The sequence below is a fragment of the Triplophysa dalaica genome, chromosome 12 (genome assembly GCF_015846415.1).
Source record: "Triplophysa dalaica isolate WHDGS20190420 chromosome 12, ASM1584641v1, whole genome shotgun sequence".
Taxonomy (NCBI): domain Eukaryota; kingdom Metazoa; phylum Chordata; class Actinopteri; order Cypriniformes; family Nemacheilidae; genus Triplophysa; species Triplophysa dalaica.
In genome coordinates, this window is record NC_079553.1 from 7,626,194 (window position 1) to 7,650,987 (window position 24,794).

At 38.6% G+C, this 24,794-nt stretch overlaps 3 protein-coding genes across 8 annotated transcripts; 1 reads left to right on the top strand and 2 right to left on the bottom strand.

The window, feature by feature from the left end:
* Positions 1-923: 923 nt before the first annotated feature.
* On the bottom strand, positions 924-5,794 carry gtpbp10 (GTP-binding protein 10 (putative)). 2 transcript variants are annotated; one of them, XM_056762643.1, is made up of 10 exons: positions 5,732-5,794; positions 4,185-4,378; positions 3,340-3,431; positions 3,070-3,214; positions 2,913-2,986; positions 2,747-2,799; positions 2,154-2,261; positions 1,976-2,053; positions 1,648-1,771; positions 924-1,412 (listed from the first exon to the last, which is right to left on the bottom strand). In XM_056762643.1, the coding sequence occupies exons 1-10, from the start codon at positions 5,777-5,779 to the stop codon at positions 1,171-1,173; spliced, it is 1,158 nt and encodes a 385-aa protein (XP_056618621.1). In that variant the 5' UTR covers positions 5,780-5,794; the 3' UTR covers positions 924-1,170. The 2 variants fall into 2 exon arrangements, with proteins under 2 accessions (XP_056618621.1, XP_056618622.1); XM_056762644.1 differs by lacking the exon at positions 5,732-5,794 and adding an exon at positions 4,794-4,942.
* A 2,542-nt stretch (positions 5,795-8,336) lies between these two features.
* On the top strand, positions 8,337-14,045 carry osgin2 (oxidative stress induced growth inhibitor family member 2). 4 transcript variants are annotated; one of them, XM_056762837.1, is made up of 7 exons: positions 8,337-8,651; positions 9,996-10,032; positions 10,159-10,251; positions 10,332-10,468; positions 10,549-10,740; positions 11,258-11,349; positions 11,444-14,045. In XM_056762837.1, exons 3-7 carry the CDS (start codon positions 10,185-10,187, stop codon positions 12,708-12,710), a joined length of 1,755 nt encoding a protein of 584 aa, XP_056618815.1. In that variant the 5' UTR covers positions 8,337-8,651; positions 9,996-10,032; positions 10,159-10,184; the 3' UTR covers positions 12,711-14,045. The 4 variants fall into 4 exon arrangements, with proteins under 4 accessions (XP_056618815.1, XP_056618814.1, XP_056618813.1 ...); XM_056762836.1 differs by having other exon boundaries at positions 8,337-10,032; XM_056762835.1 differs by lacking the exon at positions 9,996-10,032.
* nbn (nibrin) lies at positions 13,867-24,655 on the bottom strand. 2 transcript variants are annotated; one of them, XM_056762833.1, is made up of 16 exons: positions 24,485-24,655; positions 23,969-24,090; positions 22,647-22,774; positions 22,345-22,504; positions 22,112-22,215; positions 21,744-21,861; positions 20,058-20,248; positions 19,320-19,417; positions 19,084-19,222; positions 18,238-18,555; positions 17,364-18,018; positions 17,207-17,269; positions 16,901-17,062; positions 16,684-16,797; positions 15,537-15,586; positions 13,867-14,212 (listed from the first exon to the last, which is right to left on the bottom strand). In XM_056762833.1, the coding sequence occupies exons 1-16, from the start codon at positions 24,513-24,515 to the stop codon at positions 14,185-14,187; spliced, it is 2,481 nt and encodes an 826-aa protein (XP_056618811.1). In that variant the 5' UTR covers positions 24,516-24,655; the 3' UTR covers positions 13,867-14,184. The 2 variants fall into 2 exon arrangements, with proteins under 2 accessions (XP_056618811.1, XP_056618810.1); XM_056762832.1 differs by having other exon boundaries at positions 16,901-17,092.
* Between the last annotated feature and the right edge of the window lie 139 nt (positions 24,656-24,794).

Here is a 24,794-nt window from a genome sequence, read left to right on the forward strand (position 1 = left end):
ATGCAAAACAACCAGGATGCAAAGAGATGATATGATGATCATATATTTTCCTCACATTTTACACTGTACTATATGTAACAAAAAGTTTATTAAAAAATTAATGTTGACTTGCTGCACAGCTTTTTGCTTTTAACATTTTTCACTGGTAGCATATGTGATCACATTTTACATTACATTTTAGTGACATTTAGTGGTAACTTGTGGTATTGCTACATAATCATGGGGTTTAAAACACTGTAGACATTGACTTTCTGAACAACATTTTCTTGTTTATAATTTATATACATATATAAACAAACGTATTTATGCATGTCTGTATATATACAGCCGCTGAACAAAATTAAGAGACCATTCCCACTTTTCATTTCAAATCAGTATTTAGATGTTTTGTGGTAATCCCAGTCCAGTGTGTGTTGTATTTCAATAAAATCAAACCTCAGGAGCAATGTGAAAGATTGACACTGTCAGTCTGACAGAATGATAAAACACATGAAATCTGTGATACCAAATCTCGATTATAACAAGGAAACTTTTACTTAAAACAAATATTGCTTTAAAGTGAATACGGACTTGTTTTCTTTGCAGTATTTGAGGTCTGAAAAAATATATTATATATATAATATAAATATATAATTATAAATATAAAAATATTTAAGCATGTTTTCTGTTATTTTGGCCTGTTCATCCAGATTTCATTTTCTGTAAATAAAAGCAAATAGAAAAAAAAAATTATTTGAAATTTGGGAGAAATATTGTTAGTAGTTTATCGAATTTAATCTTAACACATGTAAATACAGTACAATTTAAAATCAGAATAACGGCCTCCTAATTTTTGGACGTGAATATAAAATAACATAAATATTGAAAATATCAATATACTGTAGATGTGTGTGTGTAATACACTGTCAATAATCAGTCGCAGATAATCTCAACCACAGAGATGCTGAGAGCTTTATTATAAAATAATATTGTTTCTGTTGAGCAACAAGATATGCATCATTCAGATATTTTAAAGGAAACTAGCTTTATTCCTTTCTGCTGAATTGATGTTATTTCTATTAGCTGTGGGATTCATACCCGCACACTGTAACTGCACATTTAATATACAAATGTTCATAGCAGTACTTCTAAAGATTCTATATTCAAGTTTAAACTCCTATATGTTGGATCTCAGACCAAATGAGGGTTTCCCCAGCTGGGTAAAGATGGAGAAGAAATCTGCCTTCTCAACTTGAGTAATCTCTCACTGCGTTGGCTCTCAGTTTGTATGACATCCTGTTCCTCAAGTGATTGGCGGATGAAGGATTTAAGCACTGACAGTCCAAAGCCAGTTGAAGCAGATACTGGGACAATGTTTGTAAAATGCACTGGGCTTCTTGGTTTCACGTCATCAGGAAGGTGACGTCCTGATTCTAAGAAGAGCAAAAGGTAACTTAAAATGAGCCATGAAGACTGTCACATCAGTCACACAGTCATCAAGAATTCTTTAAAGTTAAATGCAATTTCATAAAACAAGTTATTGCTTATTGCAAAAAATGGATACCACCAAATACAAATGACTATATGTTAATGTTGTTTGAAAAATATGACTAACCGGCTTGACAATACACGTAAGAAGCCAAAAGCACATGTTTGAATAATGACTACCTTGCTGGTTTTCCAGCTGTTCTTGCAGTTCTCTGAGCTTGTCTTCAGCCTCAGGGAGGTCCATCTTATTTATTACCAATATGGATGGCTTGGATAATAATTCTTCCTTATACAACTCCAGCTCCTGTGTATAAGAGAAAACTTTATGTATCACAATCTAAATGCAAGAGCATTGTATTGAGAAGAGTGGTGTTGATTATAAAGCGTCCACTTTTTGAGTTGAAATGAAATGCTTTTATTTTAGTTATAAATTGAAATATCAAAAACTGCAATTCCATGCAGTCTGAATCATTCTGTATATAGAGCAGATGAATGATGAAGGTTTTACCTTCGTGAGAAGTAACACGGTTTCAAAAGCAGACCTGACGGGAGTGGTACTAGCTAGCTGAAACCCACAGATATCGACCTAAAACATAAAACAGAACTGGGTCAGTTTGCACCATTACAACAGACCACTTACGCTGAATATTTATGTTCACCAAATAATAGAATGACCACAGTCGTACCACAAACATGATCTGCTTGGTTCTCTCCACATGTTTGAGAAACTTGTGTCCCATGCCTTTGTTTACATGGGCACCTTCAATGAGTCCTGGTAAGTCTGCAACTGAAACCTCAAGAGAAACATGTTGACACTTACTCGCATGTAATCGCATTCTCATAGAAAATCTGTTTGCGGGCAGCTTACAACGAAACCGCACACCTGTCCTATGGTGTGACAGCAAAAATAAAAAAACTGTTCATAACAGATGATTTTATTTTATTAATATTTATATTTACAATATTAAACGGCATAAAAGATTTATCTTCATTGTAAGTAAAAAAATTTTTTAAATGTTTACTATGTCACATCATAGGACACATGTAAGTTTATTTGTCAACCCTTGCACGTTCAAATTTTTATTCCATTCATAGACTTTCCTAGTGTGTAAGGAAGCACACCAGAATATTAATAATGGTGAAGGAGCACTTTCTCCCAAAGCGCGTTACATTGCATTGTGTTATACATTTTGTTACTGACTATGTGCAATCCCCTGGGATCGAACCCATGTTCTACTATTCTGCACATAGACCTCCACTGAAGAGGTTGTCACCTTACCTGCCTGTGGTCGTCATACGTGATTTTTCCAATTTCAGGTCGTAAGGTTGTAACTGCAGACCAAAATGAGAAAGGCATAACTTTGAAAGCGTTCAGATTTCTTTAACAAACAGTCATCCTCAACTATGTTCGTTGTGTTTTGTTGTTTTGTAACTGATGTACTCACAGGGGTAGCTGGCAATCTTGGGTTTGGCATGAGATAAGGCAGTCAGTAAGGAGGATTTACCCGCATTAGGAAACCTTACAAAATAATACAAATCTTTCATATTAAATCTATAATACAGAAGTAGTAGTTTGATCACATCTTCATACGTTTCTCTCACCCTACAAGTCCAACATCTGCAATGAGTTTGAGGTCCAGTCGAATCTGCCTGGTCTGACCTTTACTGGGCAAGAACCCAGAGTGAAGAGAGCCACCATGACCACCTCTAGCCACCAAAAGCCTGTCTCCTTCATTATTCAGCTCTCCTGAAGATAAAACAGTCCTTAAATGACACCATTTTCACAGAGAAAAAGGCGTCAAATCGTCAAGTGTAAAAAAATTGATAATGCAACTTTTCGGATAAACTAGACAGTACTGTTTATGGAATTACCAATAATCCTTCCGTCATCTGTTGTTACACAGATTCCCGTTTGTGAAAAGATCAGAGCATCTTCTCCTTTAGACCCTCTCAAAGCATGAATACTGACAAAAAAACACAAATTCTATTAACAAAATCTCACCACAGAACACTCGCCACAAAATCATGTTAGACCAATCATATTAAAGCTACTAAACAATTTTTTTTTAAAGATAGTCACAGGAATATACAATCATACCTAAATATAAATAAATAAAAAAGTCTGAAGTGTAACAAAGGTGAGAAATTGAGGATTTTTCACATCTAAATTAACATGATATATGTAGATTTATTTCATAAGCTATTTGATGACAACTATTGAAAAGGTTAGTTCTTCTAGTGCATCACATCGTTTGCATGGATGCTTTTGTCAGAAAGACAGTAAAACACATTGCTTCAGATTTCATACATAAAACCCATCAATAGAAGAAAAGAAAAAAGAGAGAGCTCTGTGAGGTGTATCAGAGCCACCCACATACAAAAGGAAAATGATCAATAACAAAACTCAAGTTGGTGTCCTCAGACAAATCTAAACGTAAGGCTTAAATAAGATACAAGTTAAATACGTTTAAAAATATTGTATAGATGTTTTATCTCTATTTACAAGGACTGTTATCTTGTCACTGCATGTAACCACCAGGTCCCTGCTCCTGTCAGGCATAAGAACACTGTTCCCACGGTTTGCAAAGATACTAGCTGGAAATATATTATAATGTATTACAAAAATAAAGGAATATGATCATTTCCAATTCCACAAATTGCGGAACTCAGCAAAAGGAAGATTAAAAAATATTTGTGTGTAAACAAGAGAGGCCCACCTGCTGTTAGAACCAACAGCTGCAGTAAAACGTTTGTCAGGGTGCTTGTCCTTGATTTGCTTCAGGGTGACTCCATTTTTGGCCATCACCCACACATCTCCACCGTTTCCACCTTGTCCACCTAACCGGGGCAATCCCATTCCCCCACATCCCCCCCTCACATACAACCGTATGTTGTCCACAAAGTTGCCATACTGAAAGAAAGCCGACAGGAAATAGCATTGCCATGACCGTTCATTGATACATAGGTACTCAAGCTGCAATGTTTAGTTCTAGCAACTGCAAACTGTTGACACTACAACGAGTGTACTGATAAATGAATATACGGACCGTTTAAAATAATAATTTCGAATTAATTTTCGGAAATAAGATTTACCCTCTAAACCGACCTAAAATAAAAAAACAGGTCAATACTTTAGCATTGAGTTGGGGGTCTGCGAATTTCTAAAGTTCTCCTGAATCTGCATTTAAATATGCTAAGCATTCGAAGTGTAGACATATACTTTGTAACATTAATACATACACCAGGGAGTTTATAGTGTTTACATGCTGTAAAGCTAGAAAATGTCATGGCGAATAGCATTCGATAAATTCGCCACTGTAACTAACCTTCCGAAAACAAATTCTGCTTGTCCAAACCATGCCGAAACAACTGCTCGATTCTATAACGCTTAATAGTGGCAACAAGTATACCTTTATGTAAGTTACAACGTTACCGATTCTGCATCGCTAAGTGAAGGACGAGCCACGTGTCTGTGCTTCCGGAAACATGACAATGTGTGTTGTGATTGGTTTAAAAGCCTGTTCGTTACAACGGAGTGTGAGAAAACGCTTACATTTCTTTTGTTAGAATATCTCTAATTTTCCAACATTCCCAAGTCTTTTTCAAGTGTTTTTTCATGAGAAAAAAATCCAAACGTGAAATTTTAACGTATATTATATTATAACAAGGCTTGTTGGAATGCCTGATTCTGATTGGCCAGTCGGGACATTTGCAGGTTCTTTATACCTAGATAACAACCGCTCAAAACTAATAATAACACACGGTAAACCCAGATTCAGCAAATCATTTTGACAGGTTTTTTTGACAAATTAAATAAAATATGTCTTTTAATAACATATATAACATTATATTTACAGATTATTAAACCAAATTGCCTGTTCGTGACATTTGAACGTCGTTTTTTACCTTAAAACTGAAAGTAAAGGTATTTTCCTCGCGGAAGGTCTGCATTAGTTAAAAATAAGCCAATCAAATATTTCAAATTCACATTTCATGTCCTGTTTTTTTTCTCGTTTGGCAAGTAGCCGTGTAATAAACGTGATAATATGTTGTCACCGGTAATTTGACAAAATCCTTCTGTATTATATCTAAATAATCTTATTTTATCTGTGGTTTTCATTAGTCACGTAACAACGGTATATACGAAATATCAATATAATAACCAACAAAGTCTTTTCCAGCATATGACACATAACTAAACGTTACATGTTAGGAGAAACAGGCCTTCACTATAAAACAAAGCATCATGTAATAATATCTTTACTTTGTGAAAGTCCAGCCGGCAAAATATGAGTAATAGTATAGTAATCATGAGCTGTAGGTACTTGTTCCTCAAATCGTTATTTAATCGTGTGCTTCATCTCAGGTGGTTGTAGTGTGAGTGAGCGCTAAAGCCAATTGAATGACGCTTGAAACGTGGGCGCGTAACACTTAAAAGTCCCCTGAAGTCGTAAAAGATTTGCTGGAAGCCAATAATACGCTTTAGCGATATGAAAAGTAACAGAGGTCTTAAGGACAGCTACATGATAGAAATCTCAAACACAGTATTGTAAGTACATTATTTGGACTGATGACACTTTCTGATTCATTCTCAAAATGTTAATGTTTTTTGCATGACATATTGAAAACATATGCAAACCTAAACGAGAACTGTTGAATGGTTTAATTTGCAACTGTTCCCAACTCTTAGAAGATTGACTATTGATTCCTGGACTTCGATGGGACGACTAATTGGATTCTTTGATGGCCAGTGGTGGCACCTTTTGACACTGTGTCTTCTAATGCTTTCCATCCCATCAACGCACGCTTTACCTCCAGATCTTGAAACGTTGAATGCAGAGATTGGTGGCAAGGCTCCAGGTACTCTGGGCGAGATAAATCGTGAATGCTGGGACGCATCGTCACTAGCGGTAATACAAGCGCGTAGATTACGCGTTGCAGATACCGTTAGTGGGTTCTGGAACTTCATGACATACCTGCGCGAGTCTCATCAACCTAAGCATCAAGAGATGTTTATGGAGCTGGCACAGGTCTTTTGGGAGCGGTATGTGGACTGTGTGCTCTCCCGCGCGCATGGACTAGGCAGAAGGGCCAGTGCGTCATGGCAAGACATCATCAAACTGTTAACTTATCAGTCAGAAGCGGTGAGGATCTAGTTAACTTCATTGTCTTACAAAATGTAGAGAATGTATTTTTTGTATGTGCCTCTCGTCTATCAAACTGCAGCTATAGAAGTTATTAAATGTCAGGTGTGGTGCATTTATCAGACGCATCACATGTCTATTCTTGTCAATTTGCAATATGTCTACCACTTTAGAAACGTAAATAAGTTAAATTCACTATAAATTCTTGCTTTTCCTTGCTGGAAAATCAAAAGACTAAAATCCTGTGGAATCCAAATGGCCACAGTTATCTTTTTACATCATGCCTTTGGTCATTTTTCAATCTGTTTTAACTGTTATATTAAACGGGTGGTGTTACAATTATTATTTTAAATGGCATAAAAAACAGTATTTTCGTGAAATGTCGGGGGGGAAGTGCGTACTAAAACTCAGCTATACGGCATAGGGAAAATTATACCTGTACATAAAAGGACACTTGAGTTTAGCGAGTCACGTATAAAAACTCACTCTTGCAGAACCCTGGAGAGCAACAGACCCAATCACAGCAAATCAACAACCAATTAAACCAATCATTCCATGTCAAACATCTCAAGCAATCCACAGTATTAAAGTACACATCAGAGGCCTAATTCATCACAAAACACTTGACAGTAAAGAATATAAAATTAAGGTATGTTATTTTGATTTTGCTCAGAATCTTCTATGGTATATGAATGTGAGGTTTTCTAGCACTTTCTCTACTTACTGTAATTCGATTTCTGTGACAAGATTGATATTTTACCTATTCAATATTCATATTTACCTAATTCAATTATTTAATATATTCAATCTGATGGTCTAGGGACTGTGAATAATGTGCATTCTAATTAAAATGACATTTATTGTCACGTCATCACCATCAGTGAAGTGAACGTCTGGAGTGTATGCTCCAGACTGTGTAGAATTACTGACAGACTTAACAAATAACGAACGTAATATATACACAAAATATATCAACGTACACAAAAATATGCACAATAAACATATGTACACCGAGTTCAGATGCAAATAATACAGTTTGGAGATAACCATCTATAATACACCATGCAGGTAACATAGAGTCTAAAATGTTTAAGTGTAATGATTTAAGATCTGATTTGAGTTGAAACGCACTGCGTGAACGAAGCATGGTTGTGTGTTTATCAGCAACAGTTGTGTTGAGCAGACCCATCATTATATGCGACCGCGCACACTCACTGCTTACACCATCTAGTGGTGACGAGAAGAACTCCTGCATGTAGGTCCCATACGGTACCACCGAAATGTCCATAGATAGCGAAATATAAATGGTGTCTGGCTATCTTAAAATGGAACAGAAAGTGCTCCATATTTTTACTTCGTGCTTAAAGCCACGTGTCCTATCAAATAGCAGCGTTTGCGCTAATTCTTAAAGTAGCCAAGTTACATGTTCCCGAATTATGTCCTTCTATGAATTATTCACAATGAAATAAAGCCAGGATGGGGACTAGTATTGCTCAATCGCGATAAGAACTTATCGACTTCTTATCACACAATGTATTGAACGAGGTGATTTTGCAACGTCTAGGATTGCATATCGAGAAGCTGAAGCTCGAATCGAGTAGATCGATTGAGTTTCCTATATCGTTTAAAGGGAAAAGGGCAAATTGCTTTATTCCACTGAATGCCATGTGCGTATAGCAGACTCCACGATTCTGGGCTCGCTGGACATGCCTGTCGGTGCGACACGAGGCACAGATGATGCTGAACTGACACCTCAGAGCTTCTTCATTGCCTATTACAACGTCGTGTTACGTCGGTTTAACACCGTTCTCTATCGCACATCGTTACTTCGCTGTTAAACAAACGTGTACGCACAAAACATGTCAGTCAGTTATTTGAAGCGGAATCTTTAGAGATCATTTATCCATGCCATCCTTTGACACGGCTTGGATCCTCCCACGAGGGACACGGACTATTTATACCACGCGCAGCATCATCACGAGTCTTCCAGAGATAAGCGAATCTGAAAATCAGCGAACTTGAAGGATTTTTGGTAAGAAGGTAAGAAAATCTGGTGTCAATATATGTCTTTCTTACTAAATAGCACACATGCGTAGATGTTGCCTATGTTATGCAAGGAATAATGTGTATGATTAGCTTTTCTAACGTTATCGGTTTTTATTCCACTAAAGATTCACGTTTTGATAGTTTACCATACTAAACTAAGTGTTGTATTAATTGGCCACTTTACACGGTTTTATATAAATGCACTTTTGCGCATTATTTTATGATTCACACAGACATTAAAGAAGATCATATCAGGAAAGAGATACATGTTGTAAAAGCACTTTATATTAAGGCAACGTTATCTAGTACTTTCTGTGCTTGTTAAGGTGTAACAACATATTCAATGCAATCTTTGTCATGTCGTTACTGTATGATAATTTCTGAAAATGTTACACCAGTCTTTTAGTCAAAGCGCTGTTTTAAATGTTTTCTTAATTGCCAAAAATCAACCTTGCGTCTGCTGGGGGCATATTGACCTCCTCACAACATGTGGACACACGTGATCACATAGACGTGTATGTGTGTAGACATACTCAACTGATAGCCCTGTCTGTGTACATTCTAAAGCACAAACCTGCTCAATAGTCACATCTTTACATCTTTACACAATTCTTTGTTTATTTAATTATTTTGAAGTCTTCAAAATGACTATTTGCAGGGGCAATTAGCTTTCATATTGTAATATTGTTATTGAGTAGAGATCTACAAAAAATCGGAGACAAATGAGTATGTCAGACAGGCACTTGGTAAGCCCATGTGAGTGCCCATAGTTAATGTGGTCAGGAGACTGTTAAATGGGGCAATGGGGTGGAAATGCCAGTTTCAAACACTGCCAGTACGGCCCCATACACACCCGTCGCACCATCCTGCCCCCGGTTATGCTCGGAATCCTGCACGCTCTGAAAAGTGTAAACAAGCAGGGTGAAATGAAAAGGGGGTGTGTTAGGTGACTGTCCGAATGCCAAGCCCTCTTTTTTGAAAAACATAAACACGGGCACCACGGATTAACAAGCCAAACTGATGTGTAATCAGGGGTGATTTGCACCCGCCAGGACAAGACAATGAGTGTATCAGGATAACAGTTATATTACTATAAAACTTTTTATAAGTTGGTTTTGTCAGAAGGCAGTAAATGCAGTGATCATGTATGCATACAACAGAAATGGCATACAAAATGAACACAATTACTATTTATATTTTGTGTAAAAAGGGTATGGATAGGTATATAAAAATAGGTATATTAAAGATTTTGTCCCCCATTGACTCCCATCGTAGGAAAAACTACTTTATCAAAGTTACTTTACTTTACTTCCAAATATCTTTCTCTGTGTTCATCAGAACAAAGACATTTAAACAGATTTGGAACAACTCGAAGGTGAGTAAATTATGACAGAATTTTCATTTTTGGGTGAAGTATCCCTTTAACAAAGCCTATTCACAATAAAAAAAGCACAGACCACATTCATTCTGCGTTGATTGACAGAGTTGTTTTTTTAAGCAGTGCCAGCTTTGATTCTGGGTTCCACTATGCCTCTTCTGGCAGAAAGTTCCCTGCTGAGGGACTGTGCTCGAACTGTGCCAGTAGTCATCATTGGTAAGTCACAAACGAGAAAAAGTGAATGCATTGACCATTGTTGTGTAGTAACACAAAACCTACTCCTTACTCTTTTACAGGGAACGGCCCTTCAGGTATCTGCTTGTCATACCTACTGAGCGGGTATACTCCGTATTTAGATCCTGTGGCTGCGCACCCAAACACCATCCTGTTTCGTAAACTACAGGAATCCAAACAGGTTCCTATAACTGACCAGGTAATAGGATAGTAACAAAACAGGTCACAGAAATGTTAACAATCACAATTTAGCAAGTAACCAGTTGTGTTCTCATTCAGGATTTGGAGTATCTCTGCGAGGGATTAGAAGGGCGTTCGGGGAACCCTGTGGCGGTGCTCTTTGACACCCTCCTTCATCCGAATGCAGATTTAGGCTTTGAGTTTCCATCTTTACTGCAGTGGAGGCTGGAAAAGAAACGCCACATTCCTCATTTGGTCTTGGGCAAGGCCACACCTGGTGGTGCCTGGCATGTGAGTCTTTTCGTGAGATGCTAGGGCTTATTCCTTATAAGGCTTAGCTTGTTGGTGTTTAGTTGGTGTTTTAAGTTTCTTTATATCCATTAATTCACCATCAGTTTGCTGAGTCAATGGAAGGGATCTGAATGTTTGTTTCATTGTCATCATTTGAATGACTGGGACAGTCGTGGCCTAATGGTTACAGACTCAGACTTGTAACCCAAATGTTGCCAGTTCGAGCCTCAGTACCAGCAGGGATTGTAGGTGGGAGGGAGTGAATGATCAGCACTCTACTCCACCTTCAATACCATGGCTGAGGCGAGACCCTTGAGCAAGGCACCGTTCCCCTCCAACTGCTCCCTGGGAGCCCCAGCAGTGGCTGCTCAATGGTCTGGGTGTGTGTTCACGTTGTTTGTGTTACTCACTGCTGAATGTGTGCACTTGGATGGGTTAAACGCTGAGCACAAATTCAGAGTATGGAACACCACACTTGGCCTCACATCACTCACGTCATTTCTCTTTAATCTCCAAGGCAATGGAGGGTTCAATGCTGACAATTAGTCTTGGTATATGGATGGAGTTACCAGGAGTCAACTACAGGGATTTGACCCTAGGCAAGAGAAGGTATGTACTATTGGTAACAATTGCACACATTATGAAGACAGAAATATCACAAGATTGATGTAATTTTTTGTGTCTGTGTGGGATTTTCTCACAGGGGGGCATCCAATGACAGAGCCACTCCAGAGGAGATCTCTTCCTACTACAAAAATTACGTCACGCTAATGAGCCTCCAGAAGAACTTTGTTGAGAACACTTACGTCACCTCTGTTCAGAAACTCCACCGCAGTCATGAAAACAGTCTTGGAAATGAAAAAGGCACCATAAGTGATCAAGTGTATAGTGGGAAAAAGGGCTTTGATCACTGCAAGAAGAACGGGACTGAGAATGGTCAAACTGGAATTAGAAATGGGTCTATGAATGAGATCCGAAACGGAATGGAAAATACCAGTATGGGTGAGATTGAGCAGGAAAAGGTTGAAAATAGGGGAGGGAAAGAGGTAAGAGAGAGTTTTGGGGTTTCCCAGGGGCTTTCACAGGGACTCTGGGAGGTTAGGGGCTACCAGCAGTTCCAAGGGGACACGAATGTCCCGTTTAGTTTATTCGCAGAGAATGTCGTGCTAGCTACAGGGGCATCTGACTCACCAGCTCGATTGGTAGTGGAAGGCGAGGATCTCCCTTACGTGTTTCACAACGTGCGCGACCTTGGAGTGGCCGTCAGCTGCAATCTGGGACCCTCCTCTGACCCCGTGCTGGTAGTGGGGGCGGGGCTTAGCGCTGCAGACGCAGTGCTGTGTGCTCTGAACCACGGGGTTCCCGTGTTGCATGCCTTCCGTAAGCGTGCTGATGACCCAGGTCTCATATTCAAGCAGTTGCCAAAGACACTTTACCCAGAATATCACAGGGTCTACAACATGATGTGCTCCCAAGCTTACCAGTCATCCCCTGTTACCAACACCACAACCCCCAGCCCATCACTCCTCGCAGACTACACCAGCTTCCCTGAGCACTGTGTGCTCTCCTTCCAGCCTGATATGCACTGTGTGATGAAGGGATCCAGCGGCGTTCTCATAGCTCTAAAAGTCTCGATGGTGCTAGTTCTCATTGGGTCCTGTCCCAACCTGTTTTTCCTGAAGGAGCAAGGGCAGTACCTTGGCTCGGATCCCAGCAGGCCCATTTCCTGCAAACAAAATCCCATTGACATAAATCCATACACCTTTGAATGCAACGCCGAGCCTGGGCTCTTCGCCATGGGTCCCCTTATTGGTGACAATTTTGTGCGCTTCTTGAAGGGTGGTGCTCTTGGTATTGCTAGCTGTCTGCTTAGGAGACTTAAACAGATGAATAAGAAGAATAGGACGTTGATCGGGGAGGAAGGAGGGCGTGGAAGAGAAGGCAGCAGAGGAGGAGGAGGATTTGTTTAGGCCACAGGGCAGCGTTTTTATGACGGAAGAAGCCTGGAGTAACACCCCGTTTTTATGTATGCTGTGAATATGGTGTAACTAAGACTTACGTCTTTCCATTTGCAAGAGAAGTAAGCTTGTAAAAATGAAGCGAAGCTTGGAGGACTGTCTTTGGCTGACCGTCTTGCCAAACGTTTTTTACAGGTCAGGAATAATGTGCCAATATATGTGAAGTACGCTTTACCTCGGTTGGAAATGCTATCCCTTGCCTTGTTGGTGTTGTTCTGCTCTTCCAGATGTTAAAGACAATATAGAGAGCAAATCCCCCAATCATGATTATAGTGCCTAAGGCGAGGAGACTGGCAAGGTGCTGTAAAAACAATACATGAGAAGGGCAGGGATTCTTGCATATGAAGTCTTTACCAGTGAAATACGAATAAACACACAATGCGTGCATGTTAAGACGCACCCAACTTCACAAGTGCATTTTAGGCAATGCATTTCTTAGAATGGGAATCAAAGATAATTATTGCATGAAACATTGATGTATCCCAGATTTCTTTAGTGTCCTCTGTATATTCCATTCAATTGGCTATATTTTATAATACAAAAGATAAAATAGTAATTTAAACAAACAGAATTAATATCATCCTCTTTTATCCATTGCTTCCCAAGCACCCAGGTCAAAGTTGGTTTCTTTCTACAGGGTGTTTAGAAGAGTGATGACAATGTAGAGGAGCCAGAGTAATCCATCAATATAGTCAAAAGTTCAAGAGAAAAGAACTTTGGAATACACATTGTAAGAATTTTATTGAAAAACAACCTTGTTCTTGTGCCAAAGCCTAGAAATGCATTCAGTCACTTAGTGACTGAACTGTTTTTCAGAACATATAGCATTTGTAAGTAAAATAGATTAAGTTGAACTGAATACAAGATGTTTCCTTGATAAGACGTTCTGCAAAGATTCCCACTTACAGCACTGAATAAGGAGGCTTTATACTTTATATTTCTCTGTTGTGCCAAAAAAATCATTTTAAAAGGCATTTAAACCTCAAAAACCTCTGCCATTCAGATAACAAATGTAGAAGAGGACATCGTAGATGGAAGATATAAACAAAGTACTCAATTATTGTATTATGATCACACAAACCGCAATTCATAAAACAACAAGATGTAATGAAGTCAACAGTCATTTAATTTATTGCAGGACGATGTGAAGCAGGCTGCTTAAAACAAGTTGAATGCAATGTTGGTGTGATGATATGCGATTGCTCAGATTTGTAAAACCTTTAATATACATATGTTTTGTACACAGTATTTTTATTATAGACAAATAAACCTCTTATAAAAATCAAACAGTTTTTTTCTTTGCGAATCATTTCGTGTGGGGTTTAGGACATTAAAAGCTCGGCCATTATTACTGTGGAACTGCCAAAGTAGGGCTATATGACAATGCAGAACTTGTCTTCGAAGAGAAAAGCAGCTTTATGAACCATTATCTCCTGGTGGTTCTAGGGTTGTACCTGAAAAAACACAAGTTACAAAAGCCAGTCATTTATACAGTGCTGAGTCTTTTAAAATTCCTGTCTTACGGTGACAATTAGTTCCCAATGTGGAAATGATAGAACAACTTAGCGAACAAACACACCCTAGCCTGTAAAAATCAGACATTGTTTAAAAACCATCAAACCAGACATCCCCTTAATAAAACAAGTCTGGTACACTTCAATAGAATGAGGGAGGAAGCTGTAGAAGTTGTATGTAGTAATAGAGGTGCTGTTCTGTTTTTTTTATTTTCGGTGTGGTTACCACTCCATGCATGACTGAGTGAGCACCATGGTTCAGAGATCAAACAATCATGTTGGATAAACCACACGGCTGTGGCGCTGTGTACATTTGTGAGTGAGAGTGTTTTTCTGCTGGAGAGATGGCACCACAAGAAAGTCCCTTGTTAGCCAGGTTAAGTCTCCAAGCAACAATATCGTGTCTCCTATGAGACCCGAGCAGAACATCTCAGGAGGCGAACAATGGATACAGTTTGGTTGTATAACCATGCTTGCACTAAATTTAATAAGCATGAGGTGACAATATTTGGAAAGTTACTATTGATAAGGTGTCCAAATGTATTTTTTTTACTTTTTGTAATAATAGAAGTGATCTAATTTCACTATCACTGTATTTTCTAAAATAATCAATTGGTTTAAACAGCAGCAGCTCATTAAAAATATCAATGGGGTCTTCGCAGCCAAGCTTGACTTCAACTGCGAACTACGATTTAAAAAGTAAATCATTGACGTCATGTTTCCACGTATGTTCTAAAACTGTTCAAACGAGAATGCCTCCCGTCAACGTCTCCCACATGACGGCTCAGAGATATCAAATAATTGTACAGAAATCAATGCATGCGAATGAGTCGTTTTTCAAACTTTTACAGTTGGCTGAACATCTGCACTGCTTTGCATAACCAAGCTAAGTGTGCATGATGGCAATAACAGACTCAAAATAGAACAACATTGGGAATCAGAAGTCCATTGGTCCTGCCCAGCCTGTGCGTCAGAGTATCCAGTCTAAGCCTGTCTACTGCAGCCATCACAAAAGTTATTGTCTGTTTGTGGGCTTTGATTCTCTAGGGTCAGAGGTCAGTGTTGGGATGAATGCAGTGTTGGTTTACGCAGGTGCCGAGTCTGTGTTTGCATAAGTGTTGGGATCAAACAGAGATCAGACAAGTTAAGTCTGGGTTCAAATAAGACTGAGACCGTCTGAAAGTGTACTGGATGTTTCACTTTTTTATCTAGCCGCCCATATTTTTCACGCGTTATTAACCACAGAAATACACAGACTGCATACCTGAACAAATCATCACCCAAAGTCTCTTCTCGTTCATTCTGTTTTTCTTCCTGAAAGAGATGAAAGAAATGAAACAGACCTTGTTGACAACGCTAAATTTTTGTCTGTGAGTTAAGGGCATTTTACATTGTACAGAATGTGGTAAACAACGAAGTTTGCAAGTGCTTCTGACATTTTTGCAACAGTCACAAATTGATCATTGTAATTCCTTATTTTATGGACTCCCTTATTGATCTTTGTACAAACTTCAGCTCGTACAGAAAGCGCCAGCATGAGCTATATCCAGAGCTCCTATGTCTAAGCACATTTCTCCTCTGCTACAAAATCTACACTGGCTCATTGTTAAATACTGAGTACATTTTAAAGTATTGCTTTTAATTTACAAGTCGCACAATAATCTGGCACGCTCATACTTATTTGATATCATTTGTTTAAATAAATCTCTCGGTTTTTAAATCTAGATTTAAAGTAACCATGAAATGGAAGGTGCGATTGAATAATTTTCCGTATCGTGACGTATCGGAGTGAAACAGCTTCTGAAATTAGAAAATTAGGGCTTTTTTTATTGGTTTGTTGTAATTTGGGCCTGATGGGGAGGGCTAAAAATGCCCTGCCATTGGACAGTCAGTATAGTCCTACCTCTTTCCTGTTGCTGACGTCATGTGGTGAAGAGTTGTTGTTGAGAGGGGGAGAGGAGCTTAATGTTTATGATTAAAGATAACAAGTGCAAAATAATTTTGAAAATACTAATGGTGTGCACGGATAAATAATTTATAATAATCACTGCAACACTGTATAAAACACTTGGAATTTTCCTGTTTGATTTCATGGTGAATTTAAAACATATTTATTTAGGCAGGCTTTTTTGTAATGTTCAGATGTAGATGGGCTGTGCTAGCCTAATGTGTTATGACAGGTTGTTTTATCGGTACGGTGTCCTTGAATGTCATGAATAGCGCCTTTAAATAAAATGTATAATAATGATAATAATCCCTACTGCTTGAGCTCGGTGCTGCCTTATGAAAACATGCTGAATCTTACGGTGGTACTTCAAACTTGATAAAATGCAAGTGATAAATAATAATAATAATAAAAACAAACAAATTGCAAAAAAAGCTCTCTTTTCCTTGTTACTGCTGCCTCTCACCTCGGCGGCATGCCTGAGCCACTCCTCCAATTCAGAGTTCTTGCTGCGATTGTGAGCAACCAAATCAGAACCTCCGATAATATTGGGCAGCCCTTTTAAACCAGGGACGGATGTCTAGACATGCACACACAGACAGAGATACACGTCCACCAAAAGTCATTTAAAGACACATAAAACAATCTATTACATTCAGTGTTTTTTATGCTATTTGCATTACCTTGCAGAACCTTTTGACATTCTTGCCATTGGGGTTGTGGGTCTGTAGTGGGATGGGTCTTGATCTTGAGGAGTTACTCACAGTCAGGGACATAAATTCAATCTGTACAAGCCTCTGGGGTAACTCAGGGTCATTCTCGGTTCCAGACAGAGACACTGAGGTCTTCGGAGAAACAGTGGTTTTGTCAGAAAACTATAACAGCATATTACAGATAGAAACATTATGCTTGTGGCCTTTTCCCTGAAAAAATATTTTTACCAATGTAGGTCAAAGTGGCTCACAGTCAGCATCTGTTTAAAACCTCACCTTCACTTCCTGTTTGGCTACATCTTTACAGTCCTGAGAAACCCCATTTTGGGTCCTTGAAGTCTAAAGGAAAGTAAAACATGGGACAAGCTGTTCTGTAGATAATAGAATAGTAAAGAAACAAGCAGTGCGTTCAAGGCACACACGTTTTTCTTACCACAAAGGACACCTCCTCCTCCTTGACATCTGTTTCCGGCCTTTTCACCCCAATGGCTAAACTATGCGTTTCCAGCTCCGAATTTGGTGCTTGATTGGATGATCTCTTTGACTGACTCTCAGAGACCTGATTTGTTACAGTCGGGCCTTTTCTATCCAACTGCAAGTTGCTGGCACTAATTTGCTGATTCGACTTGCTTTTTTGCTGATTGGGTAGTTGAGGGTTGTTGGCTGCGCTGCTCCTTCCTGACTCGAGACATTGTTTTTTATTGGCTGTAATCTGCAGAGGCTCATCCATCTCCTCAGACATGATGGACTCGAGCTCTTCAAGTGACAGGTCTAAATCAGCATCTTTGTCTGGGCCTGATGGGACATCCTGCTCTGGTTCTTTTCTCTTTTTGCTGCCAGAACTTTGAGTGGACCCACAACCCTTTCCTGGTTGGGCCACACTGTGATCTGAGCTCATACCCAGACTGGCACTTAAATTACGCTGGTTTTGGGCCGTACTTGAGGTTTTGTGAGATCTACTGTCGGAGGAACTTTGCTGGGCATATAAAGGAGCGGAATTCTTCTTCAACTCATCCTCTTTGACCTCATCGTCTTTTCTGGAGATTTTGGCCTCTGACTGGACCGAACTGGCACTATCTTCACGCGATCTGCAAACAAAACAGCAATGATGATCATTTTCCCAGTAATCTTTACAAAACTGTTAAATAAATCTCACCTTTAACATTTAATACAGAATATTTCAACACTGTTTACCCTGGATGCACCAAACGACTTGAGTTTAACAACATGTATGTAGCGCTGGTGGTCAGATCACACAGGACAAGTGTAAATGTGGCCTATGCAACATCCGGTGGTATGGGACTTGCCTTTTCTTGCTTACAGGCTGGAAATAGTTTGTGAAAGCTGACTGTTTCTGTGAAGACGGTTTTAGAGGAGTTGTCAATTTCAAAGAGCCATCTAGACCCCTGCCTGAAGAAGCAAAACCGGTCTTCGACCTCTGCTCAGGTTCAGCCCCACTGGAGCTCTCTGGTGACATCATGGTCTCAGTGATAATGCGAGAAGTTGAAGGTTCTGGGCCGAGAGATGGTTTTGTTTTTGACAATGTGGGAAGCTGTAAAGCCCTTTGTGCAGGGTGTGTCTTCTCTGGAGTCTCACCAACAGCACTAATTCCACTTGTTTCTATCCTGCAAATGTGAATATGATATAAAAATCTAACAAAAATCCAATATACACAAACATTAACAGCAACAGCAAAAATAAGAGACCTACATTCCATTTGTTGAATTCCAACAGAAACAAAGACATTGGGAATGTGAAAGACTGAGAGAATCCCACATGAACAAGAGAGCTGTGATTAAACATCTTTTTTTTTTCAATCAAGTATACATTTTTGAAGTGCCTCTAAAATACATGAAAAGACATTATTGTGTTGCCTAAAAATGTTCCTTTGGTTTCTTTGCAATTTTTGCATATCTTGAATACTGCATTTATTTTTTTGACCAATTTGTACTATTTACAAGTTCTGCAAATAACACAATATATTTATGGAATTTGGGGAAAATATTGTCAGTAGTTCACAGAATGAAACAAAAGTGATCGATCAATGTTGATACGATTTGTCAATTATAAATCCATTTGTTCAATTCTATTTTTTATCGGACAATCAGGTCACATTAGATGGCATTCATCGAACAAAACCTGCTCTCAGTTACCTGCTTTGGTCATGTGAGACCTCAGTGTTTACCACATAGGCTGTGATGTTCTGAGAAGGTGCTGGGAGAGCCGTCTCATCCACAGCAGTGTTCTGAGAGAGTGTCTCTGAAGCCATGACTGCCTTCTTTTTGACCGATTCTGTTGGGGAAAGTTGAAAAATTGTTCTCGATGTGTTGAGTCACAGTGTTTGCTGTTTTGCTGCATTGATGTGTCATTGTGTTGAGAGTATACCTACCAGAATGTATAGATGAGCAAGGATTGCAGTATGTTTGATTACTTAAATGAATGGCAGCCAATCCAATCTCAGATTCTGTGATAAAGCGCAAGCCTTTTCTGCATGAACAAAAAAACAGAGAAGTTATTAGGCTACATTAAGGGATGTCAAAAGTACCAGTGCTACAAGTATGGGTGGTATGTGGTACAAACTTAATTTAGTTTCCACCATGTATTGTGTGACAGACTGGTGACTGTTTTACAAAGCATATGCGTTATTTCCTTGTTCTTACACTTAAATTGTTGTATTGTAAAACCCTATCTTCCTCATGGTACTCCGGTTTCCTCCCACGGTCCAAAGAGTAAGTTACTAGGTAAGTTGGAGATGATCAATTGCCCTTCACTTAAAGATGTAAGATCAACTAGTATAGATTCATTTTTACTCGGATCAACCAGTTCTAACTAAGAATATAGCCATAGATGATGAAAAGGTGTCAAGAAATAATAAATAAACCCTAGACATGAGGCTGCAAAGACTAGAGGCCTTCAATTAAGATTATATTAATAAATACAATATGTGCAAAGAAATAACATCAACCAAACTTACACAGAATGGGAGGAGCGTGACATAAGGCTTGTAAGACTTGATGCGGCGTCTCAAGATATGAAAGGCGGATGACAACAAAGTACCGCGAGAGAGTTAAGCCATGCCTACGAATCTTGCGGTGCCGCATCGAGTCCATCAAGCCCATACACTCACCTCTGCAAAATCTGTGCCACAGAGTCCACCCATTTCTTGGTGGTGGGAGGGATCAGAGCTTGCGAGTTGTCAGATATCATGTCCACCACACAAGTGCTGCTTGACTCCAGGAGCGAAAGAGGCAAAGAGCCCTCCTCCAACAGCTGACTCACAGCACCTCCACAACTCACTGCCTGACTTAAACGCTTCATCTATAAGAAAAAACACAAAATGTTTAAGTATTACAACAATCAGGACTTCAACAAGATGATTTTATAAAACTTTATTTGCAAGGTAAAATATAAAAACTCAAGTCAGGACTAAAGATTAAGAAACTTCCTGTTAGTATTTACAGAGAAAACACAGAGCTTAGATGTAGGTAGAATTAAAACATGCATTACCTGATACACCTGTATGAGCCTATTCTTATATCATGGTACGAGTAATGATATTTTACAGAAATGATAATTATTAACATACAGCTGGAGTTTTGACCTCCAAATGTTTTCTATATTACATTCACAAGCAGCATATTTCTACATAATATCAAACGGCTTTAAATTGAATGGGATTTTACCTATATCTTTTTTATCTCTTGACTGTATTTATCTTTTAAATATTTTGATGGAATTTCATGATGCAAACTGCAACATTGCTCAGCAGCCATAATCAACATACAGTTGCACTGAGTCAATTCTCCCATTATAAACAATAAAACTCACAACACTTGATACGCACAGTTTGTAGAGAAGACATTTTTTCGTTCAAGACAAACAGTACAGCAACATTTTTACTGGTTTAATTTAATAGCCCATTTCTAACGGTACACTGTATAATATATAGTATACTTAAGTATAAATTGTATACATATAATGTCATGTAAGCCACGCAGTATTAGTAACCTGAAAAGATGTTTACAGAAGTTCTGGGGAAAAAGTTTACTTTTAAGAGTAAACCCTGACATCATTAACCGTTCACTTAAAACTGTTCACTTATTTCAAATGTGCTTAAAGGCATATATACTGTATAACCTTATCATATAGCCAACACAGGAGTGAACATCCTAGTAGTTTCCAGCACACATACAGGCCTGCTGGTTACAGAGAACCTCACAGCTTCACTTGCACTACACTTCCTCTGAGTCATTCTTTCAGTAACAGCAGGTTGAAGCTCCCAGAAAAGATATAACATCTACCACTCCCTGGGTTAGTAGAAATGAAGATAAGACTGTATAACTGCCGTTACACTGCAGAAGAGCCTGGCAAATCACAGCCCAAAAATTTCTTCAATATTTCTGATTTTCTATAAAACATGAGAAAGCCATACACTTTAACATTTTGGAATTAACAAAAAATATGTGACCCCGTCTGTGCTTACCTAATTATGAGATAACAAGCATTAAAACATTCAACCATGGAATTCACTATGATTTCAATCTCTGAGATGACCTAACAGAGTAAATATTAAATTTTATCAAGGTTGTATTTTCACAGAATGTACTTTACAGGATGTATGATAATATCATGTAAATAAAAAAAACATCACATCCCCCATCCATGTGACATTTTCCTTGCATGTTTCTTGCCGAAATTGTAAATTTTATTTGCAGAAATAACAGTGGTTTTAGAACCATTAGTATTTCTATTTTATGAAGAAAAAAAAAAGTCGTACTAATAGCAGCTTATAATAGTGAAAAAAAACACTTGCCTGTTTTGAGTTGAAGTATACAAATGTTTTCCCTTTGAAGAGACTCTTTCTCTCAGGCCGAGCGCCAAGGTCCAGATCCTCTTTAGTCAGGGTGGGCTCATCAACCTGAGGCCTGAATCTAATCCATACAACAAACAGCACTGTAACCCTTTATTCCGCATACAAATATACATCATTGCAAATTTTATTCTCAAAGTTACAGACAGTTTCTACAACTATGCATTTCCATATGCATGACTATTTATCCTAAATGAATCCTGGGATTTAAACCCGTGATGTTGGGGTTTGCTGTGCAATGAGCTACCATTTGAAATACAGCACAGCAAAGGTTGCAAGTAAAAGAAAGAACCTAAAAAGCCTTTCTTTACCTCTCAGGTTTAGGCAAAGGCAGTTTTTGCTGTACAGCTTTGCTAAACGCACTGAAATATTCCGGCTTTACTATAGGTCGACAGCACAGCAAGGCACAGATTGTCTGCAAAAGGAGTGAGAGAAAACAACAGAGAAAGGCGTGCATTCAGTGAATATCATAATCCTCCTCTCAAGGATCAAATGATGTCTGTGCGTCACATCATGTTGTTTCAGTAATCAATGGCCTCCTCACCTTTATGGTGACCTTTACAGTGGGCATGACGAGATGTGTGCAGTCAGGTGTCCACGAGTTGACCAGACGCCCCCCTATGGAGCGCACGTCCTGAGAGAGGGAGACCTTCCCTTCATTATCAACACATGAAGAACAGACCACAATAGACTCTTTCTCCAACCTGGGTGGAAAAGGACGATCCATATCATCCATTTAAAATTAATATGCAATATCAATATGGTATGAAGACAATACACATGAACAGCTACCATTGCCAGTAACCCAAAACCAATCAGCCAAATACACAAACAATACATACAAACCTGAACTTGCTTTGAAAGACCCCAAATGTGACCCTGTCTCCAGTCTGCAGGCTCTTCGTGGAGCCAGCCTCGAGCTTCTCGTCATTGACGAAAGTGCCATATTTCGAGCTATCTTTCAACGAGATTCCCTGCAAAGAGCATGAAGTCCTTATGAAGTCCTTTAAATGGTTGTATATACAAGAAAACACACTTCACTTATCCGGCTCAAACACCACAGCAAATAGGGCCATCTAGGGCATGACGATTGCAAGAACTCAGACTGCCTGGTTTTCCAAATAGCCTCCCAATGAAAATTACTTTTACATGGCTTTTGACTGACCTTGTAGATGACAAGTTATTTACCAAGCATATGGCAACATGTAACATTCCTTTCCTATTTTTTGGGACCTCTTCTTTTAGTGCCAACTTTATAGCGCTAGGTTCAAACAAACAGGCTCCAAATTCCATGTTTACATAATTTAGGCCATTCTCTACATCGAGAAATTGTACCCAAGGAAAAAAATATTCATATTCTTACTAGGTACTTAAACTATGCATTATTCCAAATACTTTGAATTACTTTTGAACAAGTATTATACAAATTATTTATTGTGTATGAATTTAGCACGGTACAAATGACTAAGCGAAATAATCACATCTATGAGTACTCATCTGATTAGTAATTAGCAAAAGAATAAAAAAATAAATAATCATTACAATTTAGAGAAACCAATTATTACATTGAAACTTGATTACTTGGGTGAAATCATTTTCACAGCTCTCCCTATGATCCCGTTTTATTAAGCAACATTTATGAGAGGTCGAGGAGAAACATATTGTGAACATTATTGTCGGAAGAACGTACTACTATTAGAAAAGAGCTATTCTTATTTTCCTACGAAAACATCTGCATCAAAACCTCTAATAATTTGCTGTTTAGGAATAGCAAAAAGAAGGGGATTTAAGGATATTACATTAACATTAAGTCATTTAGCAGGCTAAAGGATATGTTTTCTGAATTAAATATAAGTGATCTCTGCCAGAGCAAAACCCAGTGAAAAAACGCTTCACTCTTCTCATTCTGGTGCTGCGATAAGGCTGGGGCTCAACATCAGGCTTTAATGCACAACCCCAAAATATAAGACCCCTCATATCTCTATGAAATTCTCTATAATGTTAGTCAATGGCTGGATTGTTGGCCATAGTCGGCAGACACTTTTCACTGATCCTGAGATAAGATCCTTCTTGTCCGTTACAGTCTGATTGCTTAGAGCCTCCTCTATCAGATTATAGATATGATTTCTTTATGAGTTATTTTATCTGTAGAGATCTGGTGGACTCACCTGCTCAGTGACAGTGAGGCGGGCATGCACACGGCTGATGGACTGGTCATTGGACAGCAGTATCTCACAATTCTTACGGCCGACCACATACGTCTGACCAGAAAGCAGAAATAAGCTTTCCCCTTCACAGACAAAACATGAAAATGCTTTTAAAAGCAAATCAAACCCAAAACAGCTGCGTTTATCATATGACAAGTAACTTTGCTTCAAAGATTCATTTAATGGAAGTACCTCATCATGACAAGGTGAGACTGTATAATATATAACATGTACAAGTCAAGATGTCACATTAGTGACACGGCAAGATTATAACATATACATTTTGTCTGTCTGTAAAACTACAACCGTTTACATATGGAAATTACGTTAAGTGAGATGTAATACAGTATCGTTAACCTGTTAGCCAATAAACAGGACGATTATTAGCGTAAATTACACTTTGTATCTATGATTGGCAACTATTGGCCTTGATTTTACTGCTATATACACTGACTAGGCAACATACAGAACATTTACCTCCAGATTCCGTTGGTTGAAGTTTCCACATTTTAGTAATTTGTATTTTCGAGCGATTTGATATTTATCTCTGTTTACTTAATAACTCATTTTTTGTTTGTGGTGCTGTCAATCCCAGTAAATCTCTGAAAAATCTTTAACAACTGAAACGACTGTCGCGCCACACTCACATCTTTCGTGTGCGACGTAATAAACATCAGTTTCAAAATAAAAGTCCCACCTCGAGGCCACGCCTCTCACCGGTGGGACTTTTATCTTTAAAAAAAATCTAAATTTGTTTAACACTATAAAGAAACACAAACATTTGATA

What these genes read in the sequence shown, in the direction of transcription:
- nbn (XM_056762832.1), bottom strand. Translation starts at nt 24,515, where the DNA reads ATGTGGAAACTTCAACCAACGGAATCTGGAG. An exon ending in GTCTCACATGACCAAAGCAG is followed by an intron (nt 18,556 to 19,083) that starts GTAACTGAGAGC and finishes TCACATTTGCAG; the next exon opens with GATAGAAACAAGTGGAATTA. An exon ending in TAGCCAAACAGGAAGTGAAG is followed by an intron (nt 17,093 to 17,206) that starts GTGAGGTTTTAA and finishes ATGCTGTTATAG; the next exon opens with TTTTCTGACAAAACCACTGT.
- gtpbp10 (XM_056762643.1), bottom strand. Translation starts at nt 5,779, where the DNA reads ATGATTACTATACTATTACTCATATTTTGCCGGCTGGACTTTCACAAA. An exon ending in GCTGTTGGTTCTAACAGCAG is followed by an intron (nt 3,432 to 4,184) that starts GTGGGCCTCTCT and finishes TTTTTTTGTCAG; the next exon opens with TATTCATGCTTTGAGAGGGT. An exon ending in CCGTGTTACTTCTCACGAAG is followed by an intron (nt 1,772 to 1,975) that starts GTAAAACCTTCA and finishes TCTTATACACAG; the next exon opens with GAGCTGGAGTTGTATAAGGA.
- osgin2 (XM_056762834.1), top strand. Translation starts at nt 10,185, where the DNA reads ATGCCTCTTCTGGCAGAAAGTTCCCTGCTGAGGGACTGTGCTCGAACT. An exon ending in TGTGCCAGTAGTCATCATTG is followed by an intron (nt 10,252 to 10,331) that starts GTAAGTCACAAA and finishes ACTCTTTTACAG; the next exon opens with GGAACGGCCCTTCAGGTATC. An exon ending in TTGACCCTAGGCAAGAGAAG is followed by an intron (nt 11,350 to 11,443) that starts GTATGTACTATT and finishes ATTTTCTCACAG; the next exon opens with GGGGGCATCCAATGACAGAG.